The following is an 18,973-nucleotide window of genomic DNA, read 5'->3' on the forward strand; positions in this document are numbered from 1 at the left end:
CGTTTGAATCAGGGCAGCAGCATATTGAAGGAGATAGCGAGCGAATATTAGGAGCTGGACAAATTGTTCGCTTTAACGTCCCCTTATTTGAAAATTTGATGTAACAACTCTCTATTAGCCAAGTTGAAGTTGAAGTTGAAGTAAATACATATTTTTGTGTGTATCAGGGCAACAGCATGTTGAAGGAGATATCGACGAAAATCAGGGATTTCTGGCGCTGGGGTTCCCTTATTTTAAATTTAGTTGTGGGAACTCTCTGTTAGCAAAGGTTTGATCCCACACGGAGATTTTCGTATGTATCAGGGCAGCAGCATTTTGAAAGAGGTAGCGAGCGAATATCAAGAGCTGGACAAACTTTCCGCGTTAATTTAAAATTTGGATGTAGCAACTCTCTATTAGCAAAGTTAATGTCTCAAATACAGATTTTTGTGTGTATCAGGGCAGCAGCATGTTGAAGGAGATATCGAGGAATATCAGGAATGTTCGGCGGCAGCGTTTTCTTACTTTAAATTTAGGTGTATACACTCTCTGTTAGCAAAGTTTTGATTGCAAACGGAACTTTTCGTTTTTATCAGGGCAGCAGGATATTGAAGGAGATAGCGACGGAAATCAGGAGTAGGGATATTTTTGGCGTTAACGTTTCCTCATTTCGAATTTGGGTGTAGCAACTCTCCATTTTCAGAAACGCAAATAATTAATAAGTACATGAATACGTTAGTACGTGGAATTTATTTATCAACCATTTAAAATGATAATGTAATGTTTCAGCGTTTGCTTGAAGGTTGGCTTGCACTTTAAGTAGTACTGCATTTATTTTTTTGAATAATTACTAAATGTATAAAAAACTATTCAAATTTGTGTCCTGTTCCAGTTACAAAAGCATTAAAGCAAAATGAGTTCTAACACTTGACGTTCATACAAAGCGCGAAAAATAACATTGGATTTGTATACAAAAAATTAAATTGATAGAGATTTTATTTTTCCATAGCTATGCAAATCTCATATTCTTACCTATACATTATCGACTCTAAATCTTTGATTACCGCAAATGAATTCTACCATTTGGTTGGTACAGTGTAGGTGGTACACTTTTATGCTCTTGCCTACGTTATTAATTAATATTTATTAGAGTTTCAATATTATAAAATTACATTCAGCAAAATATGTTTATTTTAAATTTTTAAATTCGGTTTTAGTCCTAAATAAGTCACTAACCTATTTGTTACAATCTGCAATTTGAAAATATGACGCTTTAGGCAATATTCGATTTTAAAACTCGATGGATCTGAGAACTATGTTTAGTATAGGAATAGTTAGTTTGGGAACTAAAGCTATAAAGGGAAAGGAAATCGATTTACCTGCACTGATAGAGCCGAAACGCTTAGAACATTGCCAATGTTCAACCGCAAGATAAATTGCAACTGCAGTGATTGCACTGACTGTCCAATAGGGAAGTTTGAATTCTTTCAAGATAAATCACTGCAGGTGGCCTTAAGCTGAATGGCAAAATTCTTAAGTTGAGAAGAATAATTACTTTCCTTTGTGATGTTGGAACAGTGGATAGGAAAATCCGCTGACAATTGAAAATACCGACAAAGTCTTATTTTGATAAGGAATCTGAGTGGATGCTGAAAGTGGAGCTTTGCCAAAAATCCGACATTTTCAATATAAAATTACTAGAATTTGCAAGCATCTAATTTTTTATAAACCCCTGCTTTCAGTTTTGCATTCAACACAATTATTTTTTTAATTCCATTTCTTACTCTCAGAACGGGACACATTCGAGTCTCCCGCTCAGGTGTCCAATGTTTTCATTGCGTAACATGTTATATGTATAAATGTTCACCTTTATTTTTTAAATTGGAATATTTCTTTTAATTTCCTCTTGTATTCATGTTTTCTTCATATATTCAAATAACTCTTTAACTGATAATGCTGCCCAGTTTTGTAGTCCCAATTGTTGAAAAAACATGCTAATATCTATTTATATGGTATCACGTAGATATTCTCTATTTTGCAACGTCACTAAAATTGCATTTGTAGGGCAACTTAGGTTGCAACTAAGTATGTGAATGCAAACCAATTTCGGCATCGAACAGTAATATTTCACTTAACATCCAAAACCAATCTACAGCTTTTCGAAGTAGTAGAAACGTGACAATATTCACATAAGAGTTTAACAACAGCATTCACTTTGAGTTTTTCCTGACATTTCCAATCCGAAGTGAACGTGTCGCGTTGTACAATAGACCTTTTAAGACTGAACCAAAATCATGTCTCACGTTTCAGTCTATAAGTAACTCGAGAAACTTGCTACGGTTTCGGATGTGATTGAGTTTTCCTGCTGACACTGTTTGGATTTTCAATTGAGACTAAGTTTGAAAATCAACAATCGATATATTTAAAACCTCTGATTTACCCATGGGTTTGCTATAAGGTGGCACTCGAAGTAAACGTCGGCGCCTTCGTGGATATTTCCACCATCGAGACCATGGCCAAGAGTCATATTGACCTTTGGAGGATATAGTACTTTGAGCATCCACGTCCGCTGAATTTCACTGCGAAATAAATTCTATATTAGTTAAGTAGTTAGTCATAATAAAAAGTTCCATTATTATGACAAAATATTTGCTCTGCTGCTAAGAGTTAATATGGGGTTGTTTTGTAATGTACCTAAATGGTATTCGTTGATTTGAAGACCTACAGGCCAAAGTTAGGCCATGATCACTGGCCTCGGGCAGAAACTGCAAAACACTTCTGGTCACGTTGCCATCCTCACTGAACGCTACAGTTCCATTCTCTAAACGTCGACCATCCTGAAACAACGAAATACATATATTTTTAGCTTTCATTCCTCACTGAAGTCAAACCAGATCCCATTTTTCTATTGAGCTCCTTAAAGTAAGGTTCCATGAATTACTTCGGCATCACGTTATACATACTTGAGCGGTTGTATTTATGTAATTTCTGTGTCCTGTAAACACCTAATCAAAAAAGTCTTAGGCTCAAAAACGACGATCTGAACGAACTATGATTAAGATAAATTATGTTTTGTGAAAATCGAGACAATGGATTCTAATAAAACTCGCCGATAATTTGTTGATATTTATGTAAGAATCATAATTTGATGAAGCAACTCAGTTCCCCCGATTTGGGCAATAATTGAATTCTTGAGGGTCTTCGTACAAAAACTACGAGAATTTTTTATTTACTAATTGAAATGAACTAATTTTTTTGGCTTAATGAACTAATCTGTTAAAATCGAACATACCTAAATTGAACTACGCTAAAGTTGCGCTATAGTACTGAAGAGTATTGACTGCAAAAGAAATTTGCCCGTATGTAAACTGTATTAAATATTGTATATTGTTGATTATTGTATATTGTATTAAATGATTATTAAATAACTAAATAATAATCTTTATTTGACTTTTTATGCTCTTTCTATATCCATAGTTTTTGCGCAAAAAATATTTCTGTTTTCATATCAATTAACAATTACATATAGACATTATATATTTTTGCCTTTTATTTAATAAGCAACCTTAAATCATTTCTTTGCTGAAGAACTCGCTGTGGATTTGCTCTTACGTGAGGGCCATATGTTGCAAAAGCTCGTTTATTTTAGTCGGTTTTGTGAGGAACGCAATTCTCGGGAAAACGCTCCCAAAGGACGACCGGTCTAAGACTTTGACCATGTCGGCCAGAAAAAATTATAAAACGTTTGACAGTTTAATTTATTTTAAAAGAACATTATCGCTAACTTCGACATGTCCAGTTAATGTCTGAAACTGTTACAAAACAAGGAAAGAGGAATATTTTGGGCAGCATTCATAGCTTTTATGAATGCTGCCAGATTTAACAAAGAGCTCAAAAATTTTCTAAAACGATTAGTGCAACACTTTAAAACAGTCACTAAATAAACATTTCCCGTATTTTTTGGACCAAAACACTCAAGAATTTCCCACTTGGTTAAGTACCTCCCGATACTTCAGCAAAGGTAATTGTTTTGAATAACTTTGACCATTAATAGCAAAGAAGCCATACATTTCTAAAAAAATAAAAATTGGGTCAGATCGTCTCCTTTTGAGCCAAAGAATGTCTTAATACTCTTTCCATTATGTCCTTAAGGGATATATATATATAGTATAAACATTTAAGGTGATCTGGATGCCACTAACATTGGCAAGTCAACGGTAAGGATTTAGACGCGAACTTTTGGCATGGTTGGATAGATAACTCAAAATTCGATTCAGTCATAACAACATGAGTGAAGGACTTCGATTAGTTGTGACCCACAAAGCGAAATTTGAATATCATACATTGAGCAGGGGCGGATCCAGCTTTCAAGTCATAGTAGGTCATGTAGTAGTTCAGCCTTTGTTGGCAAATGTTGCATTCACCTCGAACAATTCAATGCTGCTAACCCGAAAACAGTTACAGTATGATTGATATTCCAAAATAATTGTTTCCTTCTTTCATACAAAAATCTTTCGGTGATAAAAGCCTCAAATATCGTATTGATTTTGCATCCAAACAGGAAGATACTCATGGAACAATCTAATTCATGTGCTTCTGTACATTTGCCCAATTCTGAATTGGCTTTGAAATTGTAATCCAGGAAAACAGAGCAACATTCAAATATAAAAATTTGATTATTCTCGAGGAATTGCTCATCTGGAATTTCGTAAATTATCTAATTACCTTATTCATTCTAGATATCTCATGCAGATAACCCATTATTCTAATAAGACGTAATTTAAATTTGAACTCACTGGGGTATTCAAATTTAATTTAAATTAAGTGACTTATAATCTGAAATGAATAGCCTGCCTGAACAAAACCGGCTCATTTTATCGGATAATTCGATACGTTCACATTTTTACGGTATTTTTTAACCGATTTTCTATGCCAGAAACCGAGCCTAAATCTCTATTTGTAACTTCGTTTTTTATTCACTTACAAATGAGTTCAAAAAGCAACCAATTGATAGTGAGACTCTTAAATATTGAATTTTTCCACTGGAAAAGCCACACTTTCTGGTCGTTTTTCGCTTAAAACAGCCAACGTGCTCGTATGTGACGACGGCTTGTTTCATCTATAAATATTTCACAAGAAATAAGCTCAGCTGAAAATATAACAAAAAAACTGGAGCAATTTCGCAAATATTAAGAAAACATTTTCCACGCGATTCCTTGTGCATGGTTTATAGTGTAAAACAGACCTAATAAAAGTTTAAAACCAGCCGTGCCTAACAATTTCATACAATAAACATGACATCTCGGATTAACTGTTATCGTAATTGTCACATATTAAAATTATTGCTTTATTGTAATGTGCAATTGTTTTGAATTGAGATTAAAACGTTTGATGTATTAGAGCCCCACTGATTATATCAATAATGGAACAGTAAATAGCGAGGTTATGGATATTTGCTAAAAGGACGCCACATAATTTTAACCCGGTGAATAAATTGATGTAATTAAGGATTTCGATCGAAAATATTGGAACGGAATCGCATATGTTAAATGCGGTTTAAACAAATCAGACCGAGCGATCTCTCTTTACTGTTAGATAAATATTTAACTTTGCAATAATGGAAAATTGCTGGAACTGATTATTAGTTCATTTCGTGCTTGAGGATTTATTTGCCATAACCAAACCAACTGCATCGGCTATTTAACGTTATTTTTTCAGGAACCAAATTTTGGAGGATTTTTTAGTAAAAGACCTGTTGCTGTATGTAAGGAATTTAGCGATACATTTTTCGAATTTATTATTTAAACATAATTCCTTTGGTCATTTTCGACATCGATTTTCAATCGTTTTAATTAATATTGGTTTCACAAACCGGATATTTAATGACATTTGAATTACCTTTTTTACTAATTAAGTATTATATAAATATGCATAAGCTAGTAAAAATTAAAAGAATATTTGATTGTTGTAAAAATGGGGTTAACGAAATAGGCGTTAAACTAAAGAACGATTCAGGTGAGCAAACCCGAGAAAGTATAAATTAACGATATTCGTCATTAAACACCAATATACGATTTTAATAATTGAGGCAATCAAAGCAAAACTGACAATAAATAAAATGATGTTGGATTTAGCTACAAATAAAATATCAATAAACAAATTCCAGTAATAAGCAACGGTTTTATTGCTGCAATTTTCGCGGGAAAATGAATTTTATCAAAGCTGCAATATATGTACATACGAAAAATAGATAATAAGCATGTGCCTTACACCAATTATGTACATATATACCTGCCAATAATTATGTGAGTAGTATACATATAAATGTGTACTGTTAGGTATTTTTCAGTTCGATTGCGTTTTTAATTTGGCTATGTTGAGTTACGGGGCTTTAGTAGGAACTGTGGCCATCCTTGCCATTGCTGCTGATGGTTTTATTTTAGGCAATCGGCCCCACATTTTTCATAAGGACCGGAAGAAGCAAAATACTGCTGAAGATACTCTTATCTTATCTCACGTAGTAAGTGACCACATTTTCACCAACACGGAATTAATTTGATTAATATGCGATTTTCACATTTAATTCTTGGCTTGTATAAATCAAATCTCCAGTATTTCCTGTAGATATCTAGAAAAAGTTGCGAAATCTTTATTTTACATACACACGGTATGGCAGATTTAAGTTTACCTCATACAATTTACGGTTGCAAAAGTTTTCAATTTTCTGTATGTATAGTAAGTGAATTTATAACCAAATAAAGCGCCCTTTGGCGCATCAATTAGGTGGACAACTCGAAATAACATCGAAATAGACAGCTTTTCTAGACACTAAATTATTAATTTCTAACTTTTGAAGCTTTGCTTATGTGAGTGTGCATTAAGAAGTAATTTTAACAAAAATCGGTCTTACTAAAATATATCAAAACCCGGAAACCTACTATATTCACATAATTTTTTTTAAGTTCTACATGATGGCATTTGCAAACAAGATTTTAAATTCAAATTTATGAGTCTACGAAAACTTTTTAAGCAGACGTTGAATGAAAGCAATTAATATGATAAATATCTTCTGCTTCGGGAACACCCTACATAGCCTAGTCGTTCTAGGGATTAATGCTAGTTTTTACTTGAAAACGGTTAGTCTATTATCCGCTTGAATTGCAATGTATGAGATAATCTCGAGCTACAGGAAATTAAAGTCTTAATAATATGATTTTTTAAAGAGTTTCAACCTTCACTAATCTAAAAGAATTACTAATTCTGACAATATAGAAAACAGTTTAGGGTCAAATTGCCACACCAAGGTTACTATTTTGATAATTTTATCATCTAATTTTCTCTTAATTATATGGACGACATAAAATTACTACCATAATTAGTATTGGTTTGCTAAAGCAATGTCCGATTTATTTCTAAATTTGTTTATCTATCGATAATTTAACTAATTGAGTGCATAGCCTATAATCATATACAATAAATGTTCATTAAAGTTTTTCTCACCATTAATTAGCTATAAATTGTTTCTAAATACTTTCAGCTTTTAAATTTTGAATCTGGTTACTAATATCCGAAATAGAGGACATTTCATTCATTTTATACCGGAAGAAAAATGATGTACTAATTGCAAACTGTAATTAAATACTACAACAGATCGACTTTAAAAAACAGCTTATTCACCCTAGTATTTTTTCAAATCTTGTAATTTTTTAAAACGATACTTTAACCGGTTGAAAGACAACGAACTAAAACAGCCACAAACTATTATTATAAACCCTCCAGAAAACCAAAATAAATAAATATGCGCTTAAGACTTTTGACGCCAAAATTTTGTTTAAACCTGGATTTGATTTGCATGGATTAACCGATATTTTGAGCTAGATTTTTTGTTTGTGATGGCCGATATACGATCAGGATAAGCAAAGGATGTATTCAAATTTCTCCATAGTACAGAAATAAACATAAAAAAAAACAGAATAAAGAGATAACAGCAAATTTTTAAGTCAATATCTTCAAAAGATGGAAAGTTTTTCCGGAAACTACACTCAATTTTACAACTATTGTGTTAATTTCATTTTATATTATATTTAACAATGCGGTGTTGCTTCCAAGTAATAATAATAAGCGGCAGGCCGAAATAGTTGTTCGATTGTGTGATTTCTAATGCTTTAAACAGCTGAATTACAACGAACTAAAACATAAACGATTATTAGAAAAACTCCAAAAGTCCATAATAAATAAATTGGTAAATAAATCAGTTTTGATTTGCATTGATTAACCGACATTTTGAAGTGGATTATAGGTTTTCTGTGGCCGATATTTGACTTGGGTAAATATTACGAGATTTATTCAAATTTGTGCATATTACTAAGCTCACAAAAAACAGTCAAATAATGTCTAAACTGCATATTCAAATAATCAAAAGTTTTGTCGGAATTTACAGTCAATTTTACAATTAATTGTACATTTTTAGCATTTTATTTGATATTGAATAATACGGTTTTGCTTCCCAGCAATAATGCCGACGGGCCAAAATGGTTGTTCCATTGTTTGATTTCCAAACGATTTGTAGTGGTTGAATTGAAATACAAGAAAAATGCCGAAAACAGTGTCAATATCAATTGGTTATCGCGTAGACGATGACCCATACACTTTACGGAAGAAATAGGGAATGCGAAAAAAACATTTGTAAGCTTTGTTGGCAAATCATTGAAGATTAACAAATTAAAAAGTTGCTCTTCAATCGAGAATAAGCTAAAAACTTATAAAACATCATCAACAAATTCATTAAAATGAGAACATAAATCTAAACAACTATTATATTTACAAATTCCTTCTTTTAGACTAAACAGACACATTTATATTTGTCCGTAGATTATTATTCTGTAGAACCTGTAGCCTTCCTAATCATAAAATTGAATTATTGAATTAATTTTTCCAGCTATTTCGTCATGGAAACAGAACTCCCGAACTTTCCGAATTATATCCATTGGATCCCTACTATAATTACACCTATTATCCATTAAAACATGGACAGCTAACTGATGTAAGTATTTTTACTAGCTATATCAAGGGAGGATTTATAATTTAAAATATGTTATTTATGAAAAATTCCAATCCTGCTAGAGAGTTGAATGTTGAATGTTTACAACATACAATTGAAGGAAAATGTTTCAACAAATAAAAACTTTTTGATGCCATATTATTAACGACCGGAAAAAGGAAAAGGTCAATTAATCAAGTCAATAATTTAATTCAGCTAAAGGTAGAGGCACAGTAAAGAAAGTTGAATTAAATTATTTATACTCTAATTGTTCAACAAGACATCGGAATTTTAATGTAAGATGATATTTCATTAGATTTTTAACAAACTATAATAACAGATTATAATGTTTACCTGATAAATATTCTATTTTATTTACCATAAAAGTAGTAATAGAATACCAATCTTCCTTATAAATGGGGGCTGACACCCCTTTTTTGTATCTAGGAAAAAACATTCGAATTTTGCAAGGGCCAAACTGACACCTTGGCAGAAATAATCAAATCGACAATCTGTTTTCAACATTTTCCTAATTGATTCAATAATCAATTTTATTTTCGATTGAGCAGCTTGAAATTACATTCAACATTTTACAGCTTATAGTGATGGACTTTTTTTCCATTATAAACATTTTCTTCGGAGAACATATGCTCAACAGCTCAAAATACATTAAACATATTTTATTTATTTCATATATTATTTGACTATACAAATAATCGTAATTTGTAGGTAGCTGCGAATAATTGCAAGTAAAAAAATTTTTACTAAGGATATTGCTCTAAATTTCTGCAGCATTAACTGTTTAGCTTCTTCCACTAATGGCTCTTACTACTAGGGGGATAAAATCTAGCTTACAGCGAAAGCCTTTAAATGCCTACCAAGACTCGGGCGCTAATCCGAGATTAAAGCAAAACTACATTTTTCTTTTATTTAGCGCATTTTTTAAGCTACTATTCACGACAGCCTTAGTGTAGTCAATTGAAAGTAATGTTTTTCAATAACATGCGACAATGGGTAACTTGTTTTAAAAATAATAATCCCCTGTTACATAATCTAATAATTTGTTTACGTTCATAAAGCAATGAGTAAAATGTTTCAATTTAAAATTCATCTGTATATGTTTTCCCAAATGTGATTACCCGTTGGAATTTTTATTTAATTGACTTATGAAAACGTGTGGACGGTTTTTATCATAAATATACTTCTGCGTGAACCACGTTTTCCAAAGTTTTTCATTTGTTGTTATTCATAATTGGTCACTTTATTTTAGGCAGGAAAGAAAAGAGAGTTCTCTATAGGCACAGCTCTTAGGGAAAGATATAATAATTTTCTAGGAGATTATTATGTTCCGGACTTAGTGGATGCTAGAAGCACGGATAGAAACCGCACGAAAATGTCTTTGTTGCTAGTTTTAGCCAGTTTGTTTCCGCCAAGATATTCAGAAATATGGAACGCGAAGCTAAACTGGCAACCCATACCATACAATTATCTTCCAGGTAAACTGTTCTGTCCCCTTTCTACTGCATAAAGAGATTTAAATGGAAGAGACATTCTAATTATTTGAAAAGGGGGTTTACGACAAATAATGTACTAATGAAAATTACGATATTGAGTGACTTTATTGAGCTAAAATCAACAACAAGTTTAATAGTTATTATCGTTCTTGGATGTATTTATGACTTTCATTTTATTAAGGAATGTAAGTGATATGGGCAATAACAGTGTGAGGTCTATTATCAATTTATTGATTTGAGGTATTTATTACGTAGCGATAAATAGAATCAGAATAATTTTATTATTTGAATATGCAGCTTAATCCTGCTGAATGTCGCGTGACGTTTTCGAATTTTAAAACTATTCAACAATACTGAAAGATAGTGAAAAGAAAAATATGGCTTGAACTAAAAAAATACCTAAAGCCCTAATCGGACTTCCAGGTATCCATTTAAAGTTCGATTTATGGAAGGCGCTCACACATTATAAAATATAAAGTACGCAGTATACAAATAACATAATTGACGATACTTTTAAAATGCGTTTTTACTTTATTTGATTTAAAATGAACCGCTACTATAATCTTATTACTATCAATAAGTAAACAATAAAAAAAATTCCCGTATGCTTTGCCTGTTATGTTGCATATTTTCAATTGCAGCTTCGAAGCATTATTTTTGAACTGAAACTTCCAGGGTTTCATAGGTGGCCCTCAGCTAATGTTGAAAAATGAAACAAGTTTTTATCGATTTTTTGAACAAGGGGATAACTTTTGAAGTTACGTTTTTATTGGCTCTAAATGGAGCTTAGTTAACATGAATAATAGTGATTTTCAACTATAACCAACGTTTCAAAAAACACAGATACAGACGATCCAATCATATATGGAATCAACTGCCCAAATTATTTGAGCCTGTACGATGAACTTCAGACGTCGCCGAAGGTTTTAGCTGAATATGAAAAATATGCCGACAACTTCACTTACATTTCCGAGAATAGTGGCCTGAATGTAACTGGGTATAGTCAAGTTTACGATCTGTATTTTGGACTCTCCACAGAAGAAGAATATGGCCTAAGATTGCCAGACTGGACAGCCAAAGTATGGCCGGATTTTATCAATGAAATTTCTTATAAGCAGTATTCCATTTATACTAGGACTACGCAACTTCGAAAAATGGCAGCAGGTATTAAAATTAAATAAAACTGATTTAGTAGGTCTAAAGGTTTTTTTCCAGGTTATCTGATTCAGAAAATGATTATCGATACAGAGAATAGAATAAGCGGATCCAATAACGACACAAAGATCTATTTGTACTCGGCCCATGAAAATAATCTTGGGCAGTTTCTAATGACATTAGATTTGTTTGAATATCCGCATATTCCAACGTATGGTTCATATATTCTGGTAGAGGCGCACTACATAAATAGCACATACGGTTTTAAGGTGAGTTTGAATCAAAATCAAATTTGCCGATTTTTTTGTGAAGTTTAGCGTGTTTATTATAAGTAAATGATTCTTTTATAAAATACTATTAGGACCGCGTACAGTTTTTCCACTTACGGAAACTTTAGATATTTTGCCGAACTTTCCTATTCTTCTAAAACCGAATAATGATTTTTGAAAAATCCAGCAAAGGTATTAATTTACAACAATGTAACTATCCAGACGTTATTGATTCATGCGGGGGTTGGCAACAACTTTTCAATTCAAATATTGGCTGTTCTTTTTAATTGAAATTATTTAATTAATTTCATTTTTGCATAGTAAAACTACCGACAATAAAATCAAATAGGTACATAACCAAAGAGAACAGTAAAACGTAAACCAGGTCCAAATGCAACGAGCAATTCAAAAATTTTAATTTAGAGCCACTTTATTCATCGAGTGTCTCGGAAAAAGAGCGCAAAGTATGAGGTCAATTAGACTTATTGATTAGAGCGCCTTAATTATGCGCAACCCAGGCAATTATTGATGTTGAGTGCCAAGCAAAGTTAAGTCTAAGTGCTATTTAGAGTTCACTATAGCGCTCTAAAAAGCAGTGGAAATTTTAAACGTTAATCAACTCAATTTAAAGGAATCGATTAGAGTTACGTATATAACAGAGCGGTCATATTAATTATAGTATGTGAATTCGTAAATTGCTAGCAGGACAGTAATGAAAACTTACTCAGAAGATGAAAAATTAGTTGCAGTGAAACTCGAAATCAATACGAAAAGCTGAACCAATAAATTGCAGAGATTTATTTTCGTAACATTACTGCAATAATGAAAACTGGATAAGAAACCGAAATTACAGTAATATCGATGATTCATTTGAAAATTCTTGCGTATACGTAGAAGCAGATCTTTATGATAGAGATATTCCCAAGAGAACTATGATATATATATAATTTTGAACCATTTTTATTGAAGTCAAATATACCGACTTGTTTGAAAATTAAATGTTTAAGTCAGTGTGTTTTACCTGTTTCAACTTCTAGAATAGCTCTCCAGTAAAGTTTAATAACACAAACCTTATAACCAGATTGATTTTGAATATTATTCGATTAGTAAAGTGTATTGATACTATTCAAGTAACAAGCTCACGAATACACACAAGGGTGATAAAATTGGGGTTTATCGATATCGATATGAAAGTTGGTTGGAAAAACTGACTAAACTGTTGATCTTGAAATTGGTGTTTGGTAATACAGTAAAGAATATTTCTAAAGTACATTTATGTCAATTTTTAACGCTAAAGAACGCACCTCGTTGCCTTGCCTGGGGTGCTGGGTTGCCTCGAAAAATATTTTTTCGCCGTTTCTCAGGTACAAGGTGTCTGGATTGCATCTTCAGGCATTTTTTTAGCTCGAAAGCTTACACAGAAAGAAGTTCATTGATCCGCCTCGGAACAAAGACCTAAAAGAATGTTCACCTTTTACGCCCATAGTGAGGACAAATCGGAAAATACTGGGAAAACATGATATGAAAACAAAATTCAAGCCCATCACTTAGATCCAAGACAGAACAAACGCCGTTTACTTAGAACTGCAAGACGAACACAAAAATATCAGTTAAAACCAGCATCCAGGAACATCGAAGAAACTGTAATAGGCAAGATGAAATTCGGAGAAACTCAAGTCCTTTTCACAAAAACGTTTTGTCTCCTCCCATTTATAAGAGGAGCCATTGAAATCCATAAGCACAAACCAAGCGAACTGAAAAAATACCAAGATAGACAATAGACTCAATAAAAGAAAAGCAATCCTTGTCACCGCTAACAAGACAAAGCACATCTGAATATGTAACTCACTCCTGCTTGCAAAATATCAGAACAAATGTTTCTCCACGGCGGTCTAAAATCTCAAACGCGTACTAGTTTCGTACTTTTAAATTACTGTCAACATTTTTTTAAATTTCAATCGGTGCAACAATCTCATACATTTCTGTATTTTGTTTCGTACAAAAAACAAAATATGTATACCCGTGAGCTTCATTTATGATTTATTATCATTCCCTAGATTTTTGTAGTTTATGTATGCGGTATGCATTTTAGTATTATGAAAATATAATGAAGACAAATAAAAACATTACATATTTGTGTTCATAGGAAAAACGGTATGTTTGTATCTTATGCTATTAACAAATACTGACTTTTAATTTAAAACCGATTTTGACCGAGGAGTTCAATTCCGTGAGCGAAGCTAATATTGAAAACGGGCTTGAATTATTTGGTTCAGTATTTTCAGAAATAAATTACTTCGGCTATATTTTATTGAATAAACTTTAAACAATTCGATTCGTTCAATTAAAGCTAGCTAAATATATTGAAGTAAAGAAGTAAATCGACAACACATCAACCTATTTTTAATAACAATAATATTCCCTGAAGTTCTTCGATTGTATTCACTTCTGTTGAATACACCGTATTATTTAAACGGCGCCAGAAGTAAAAATCAAGCGTGTTTAGATCCGGAGATCTAGGAGGCGAGTTTATAAGAGCGTCTTGGCCTCTCCCAATCCAACGGCTTGGAAAGTGTTCGATCAAGCCGAAACGATTTAATTTTTTTTACTAGTGGTCTTAAGAAAAAACAATAAGAGATCAAAAGTTGATCAATTACATGCAGTAATTAAAAAAAAATATGTTGATAAAAATTTAAGTGTACATAAAAAAGTTCTGAACAAAACAAAAGTAGGGGTTCCACATTTTTACCCTGTAAAAAAGTAAACTGAACTACAAAACACTACCATAGAATAGCACTCAATTAGCTTATTATTTATACCAAAATTGAAGTTTCCATGTTTAACCGTTTTGAAGAAAAGCAACAAAAATTAATATTTTTTGCCATTTGGGAGATAAAATATCGCAAAAATGAGACCTCAAATTAAAAAAATTCTCAGAAAGACCTCCTTTAAAATGACTAAGAGCTGTTAAAATATTTTAACATATTTCCGGAACACCCTGTATATATTCCATACATTTTTAATTGATATAAAATAACATAAACGACAAAACAAGAATAATAAACTAACAAAAATGTCTGATCATTTTGCATATTATTAAAAAATATAACGTGCAAAACAAACCCCTTCTCGTTTAGGTGTTAAATGAATCTGTTCCTTTCGCCGCGAACACACTGCACACATATTTATTGTTCTACTGGATTTATTATTGCATTTGCAAACTAAACACCAGCACAATTTCCAAGATTTTATTTACCAGGACAATATGGGCAAGCAAACACTGTAAAGCATACACATTCTCGATTTACCACCGGCTTACACATTTCTATTGTCCTGAGCAGGATTAATAAGAATTACACGATACAATTACGTGTATTATTATTTTTCATTCAAAGCATGCTGTTCTGCTAATTCTATAGTTTCAATCTGTAAAACGGTTGATTTTTGATACAGTATTTATTAATTCAAAAGCCGACATGCAATACGATTTTCCATGGTAATTTCGTATTTGACATCTAATTTCCAGGATAATTAATTATTATCCTATAATAAACTTATTATCCGTTAAAGATTTTATTTAGTATATGTATCAATTGAATTTTGGGATGGCTTTTCGCTATCGATGTAGCAGTTTGGTCGCGATTAAACAAAAGCAAGCAAAAAAGCGACATGACTTGTGGATTTAGTAATTTTGACCGCATTTAAATATACATCATAAAAATTTAGAGTTTTTAGTGTACGAAAATTCTAAACCAAAGGAATTTTTTGCGACTTCGAAAAATCCCTTTCATACATCATGTTTTGTAGGATATCCTCCAAGGTTCTTGAACATTTATGAAATCATCTATCAAAACGTTGATGTTGGTAGGTCAGAGTAGGTATGTATGGAGCTTGCAAAAATTACACGCTCTGTTTTTGTGCCTGTTTGAACCGAAACTTCAGAATTTTGTTGAATGGTCGCTAAAATTTGTTCAGATTTTTGTCTGGCGGTGTTCGAATTAGATTTCCATCCAGCCCAAGCGAACCAAATATCATTACTGGCTACATTTCTGGACACGGCATTAGACGCCGTAACTGTTTGGAATAAAATATGGTTTTACCTTTATATGCATAATAACTGCAATTATTAACTGTGCAGTTTATCAGTCTATCATATGAAAATAAATGTTAATTTGAACATAAATGAGTCGTTTTGCGTATTAAAAATACCTATAAGTAACCCATTTGAAAATGTCAAAAATACTTATCAGGCTAGATAAAACAGCTTTCAAGCTAACTGCTTTACATGGAAGTGGAATATTGGATTGTTAGTAAAAATGAATAATTGCTAGTTTTAATGAGGAGTATTCCTAGCTATATTGTTAAACGTGCTTGCTAAGTAATAAATAGTTTCTTTCTATTATAGATCTACTATCAAAATTATAATGGTACAACATCACCTAAGCTACTCAAACTGTCAGCGTGTGACGAATTTTGTCCACTAAACGAGTTTAAAAGTTTAGTTGAGGAATACATGCCTGAAGATGGAACATGTGGCAATTAAGTGTGAATGGAAAGTTGGAAAATTTCAGCTCCCGTTTTGCAAATTGGATAAACCTTATTGAGGATAAGTAGCAAATATTCGTACTTGAATTGCACCTAAACGAATTACAAATATTCCGTTACCTATTAATTAGAGATAGATATTTTATGACATTGCAAAATGAGCCTCAGATATCAACTTCCCTATATCGACATTAGATATTCAAGGGAGAAAAATATCGACCAAAACAAGCTCTTTGTTTATGAAACGTTGAAGCTGAATTATTTTCCATATTCCAAAATGTACGGCTTTCGGTGATAAGTGTCGAGAAATACATTTTACGCGCTCACGAAATAACATATTTCTGGAAGTTGTTTTGGAACGGCACACGAAATATGTTATGCAAATTGGTTTACTGAAAGATTTGGGAGCAAACGTTTCAAAGGTTTTACAGTATTATAAAAGAGATGAAAGTCATATGCCAGTTTTGTTAAATTCATTTAAAAGTTTATTGAAGGAAATGTCTTGATTTAGGGATTTAGAAATAAAACGTGTCCTTATTTAAAGTTAAATTTGTTTTGGTGGATATTTGGAAAGCCGGTGCTGACAGCTTTTTTAATATGATGTTTTATTATGATATTTCATTTATTGTACTTTTATTCTGTCAGCTTGGAAATGTAATATAAATAAAATAACAAATAAATTGATGAGTTTGTAGAAGTATTACTATTAATTTTCTTCATTTCCTACCAAGCTGTGAAAAAGTAGTAATTCCCTACACTACTAGTAAAAAAAATATATAAAAGAAAATGTATGCATCTGTTACCAAGATATGTACCAGCAAACGATCTCGTAATATTTAAAGTTTGTTAAAGAGTTCGAGCAAACGTTTTAAGGTGAAAAGTAATTTGCAACTTCCAGATGCAAAACAGACAACATTTAGATGAAGCATCGGCAAAATTTGAGACATAAACATGGCACCCGGAAAGTTGGCGAATAATTTGAGAACTGCGGCCTGCATGCAAATCAGGTTATGGAAAAAATGAGCTGGCGTATTCTAGATTAAATTCCAAAATGTGTTTTGCCACGGAAAGAAACTTCTACTATCAACATCATATACATTTTGCTATATTGAAATTTGAAAATTTCCATCAAACTATTATCTCTGTATATCTAAGTGACTTGAATAAATTTCACCGGTTTCGTGAAAGGTAATTCTAATTTTGTTACTTTTTGCTTTTGAAAATATTGTGATGGGGCTCTTTATAGTACTGAACAATTATTTAAATAAGTTGAGCCTCGCTGAGATAATAAAAACTAAATTTCAAATCAGGCAACAGTGCCGTTTTGATACTTCATTAGAAAGTTTTCTTTGATTTGCATTTTGCAAATTCTGTTTCTTTGTGCCTCAATCAGCAGAGGCAACAGTTGAAATCGAAATATACTTCAAATTATGAATGAGAGGACGTCAGACCGTTGGTGAAATTATTTAATTTGCATATTCCAAACCCTTTTACTTTTTTTCACTCAATTCCACGGGCGCAAGAATATTAAATGCCTTTATTAAATTGGAACCTTTTACTGTATGTGTTTTTGCCATTATTTCTCAATAAAATATAACATACTAAGACACATTCTCCTTAATGAAATAATTATCAAACCGCGTATCACGGTGATTTTTAGGTACAAGTTGTCTAGCTCGCTTTATTCGAACGGTAAATTGATACGAAAGTGCTACTTTAGAGCCGTTGTAAAAGCAGAAACTGTGATTAACTCCCGTAAATTACGACATGTGATTATACTAAAACAACTAAACAATTGTTGCAAAAACAAAAAGGATAAGGACGAAAGGCATAATTATATGCATATATCAACACACAAATACCAACGTACAAACTCACACTCTCGGTACTGAGCAAACTGTTAGAGCACATAATTGGAAATAGGTCGCAAGAAATGTCCAAGAAAGCCATGCACATCGCATAGACGCCGACACTCCAAGAAATACATCGCCCTCTCTAAGCTAAATAGATGACCATTTCGGAGTAACAAATGAGAAGACAAACCCACAAATGTTGTATGAAAACTGGAATAAAAAAGTAATTCTGTTTATTTACACGATTCTGTTAAAACTGAAATTCACGGAGCACATTAAAAACGCTAGAACAGAAATGACTAAAGGAGCAAAGATAAAGGTGGCGACCACACGAAATTTTGAAGCAGTTTGTCGATCACTACTGGATTATGGATAAATTCTGAAAACAAATCCAAGATCAGCTGCACGTGAAAACTATTGAGTAACGTGCACTAGGACTAGGGTTTGTCGGTTTTTAAAAACCGGGGTTTTCGAGAAAATTATGAAATTCGAAAACCGGTTTTTTAGTAGCAAATATTGGTTTTCAATGTATGAATAACACTATTTTACTTTTACTACAAATTTTTTTAAATGACAAATGTAGCCAAATGTACAGATTCGGAGGTGTTCTGTGCAAAT

The 18,973-nt window shown here is 32.3% G+C and overlaps 2 protein-coding genes across 2 annotated transcripts in view; one reads left to right on the forward strand and one right to left on the reverse strand.

Annotated features, from left to right (window-relative positions):
- The window catches only part of LOC109545111 (nephrin), a gene marked incomplete at its 3' end in the record, with an annotated part of 199,135 nt that overhangs the window by 30,704 nt on the left and 149,458 nt on the right, over window positions 1-18,973 (reverse strand). The window contains 2 exon segments of the mRNA XM_048667799.1: window positions 2,420-2,558; window positions 2,674-2,816. Of these exon segments, the coding sequence (XP_048523756.1) occupies window positions 2,420-2,558; window positions 2,674-2,816 (282 nt within the window).
- LOC109545119 (venom acid phosphatase Acph-1) lies at window positions 6,276-17,202 on the forward strand. Its single transcript, XM_019915615.2, has 6 exons — window positions 6,276-6,499; window positions 8,918-9,022; window positions 10,290-10,515; window positions 11,377-11,697; window positions 11,749-11,957; window positions 16,363-17,202. The coding sequence occupies exons 1-6, from the start codon at window positions 6,353-6,355 to the stop codon at window positions 16,498-16,500; spliced, it is 1,146 nt and encodes a 381-aa protein (XP_019771174.1). The 5' UTR covers window positions 6,276-6,352; the 3' UTR covers window positions 16,501-17,202.

The sequence above is a fragment of the Dendroctonus ponderosae genome, unplaced genomic scaffold (genome assembly GCF_020466585.1).
Source record: "Dendroctonus ponderosae isolate FM_Combo_2020 unplaced genomic scaffold, Dpon_F_20191213v2 Dpon_F_20191213_6, whole genome shotgun sequence".
Classification (NCBI taxonomy): Eukaryota; Metazoa; Arthropoda; class Insecta; order Coleoptera; family Curculionidae; genus Dendroctonus; species Dendroctonus ponderosae.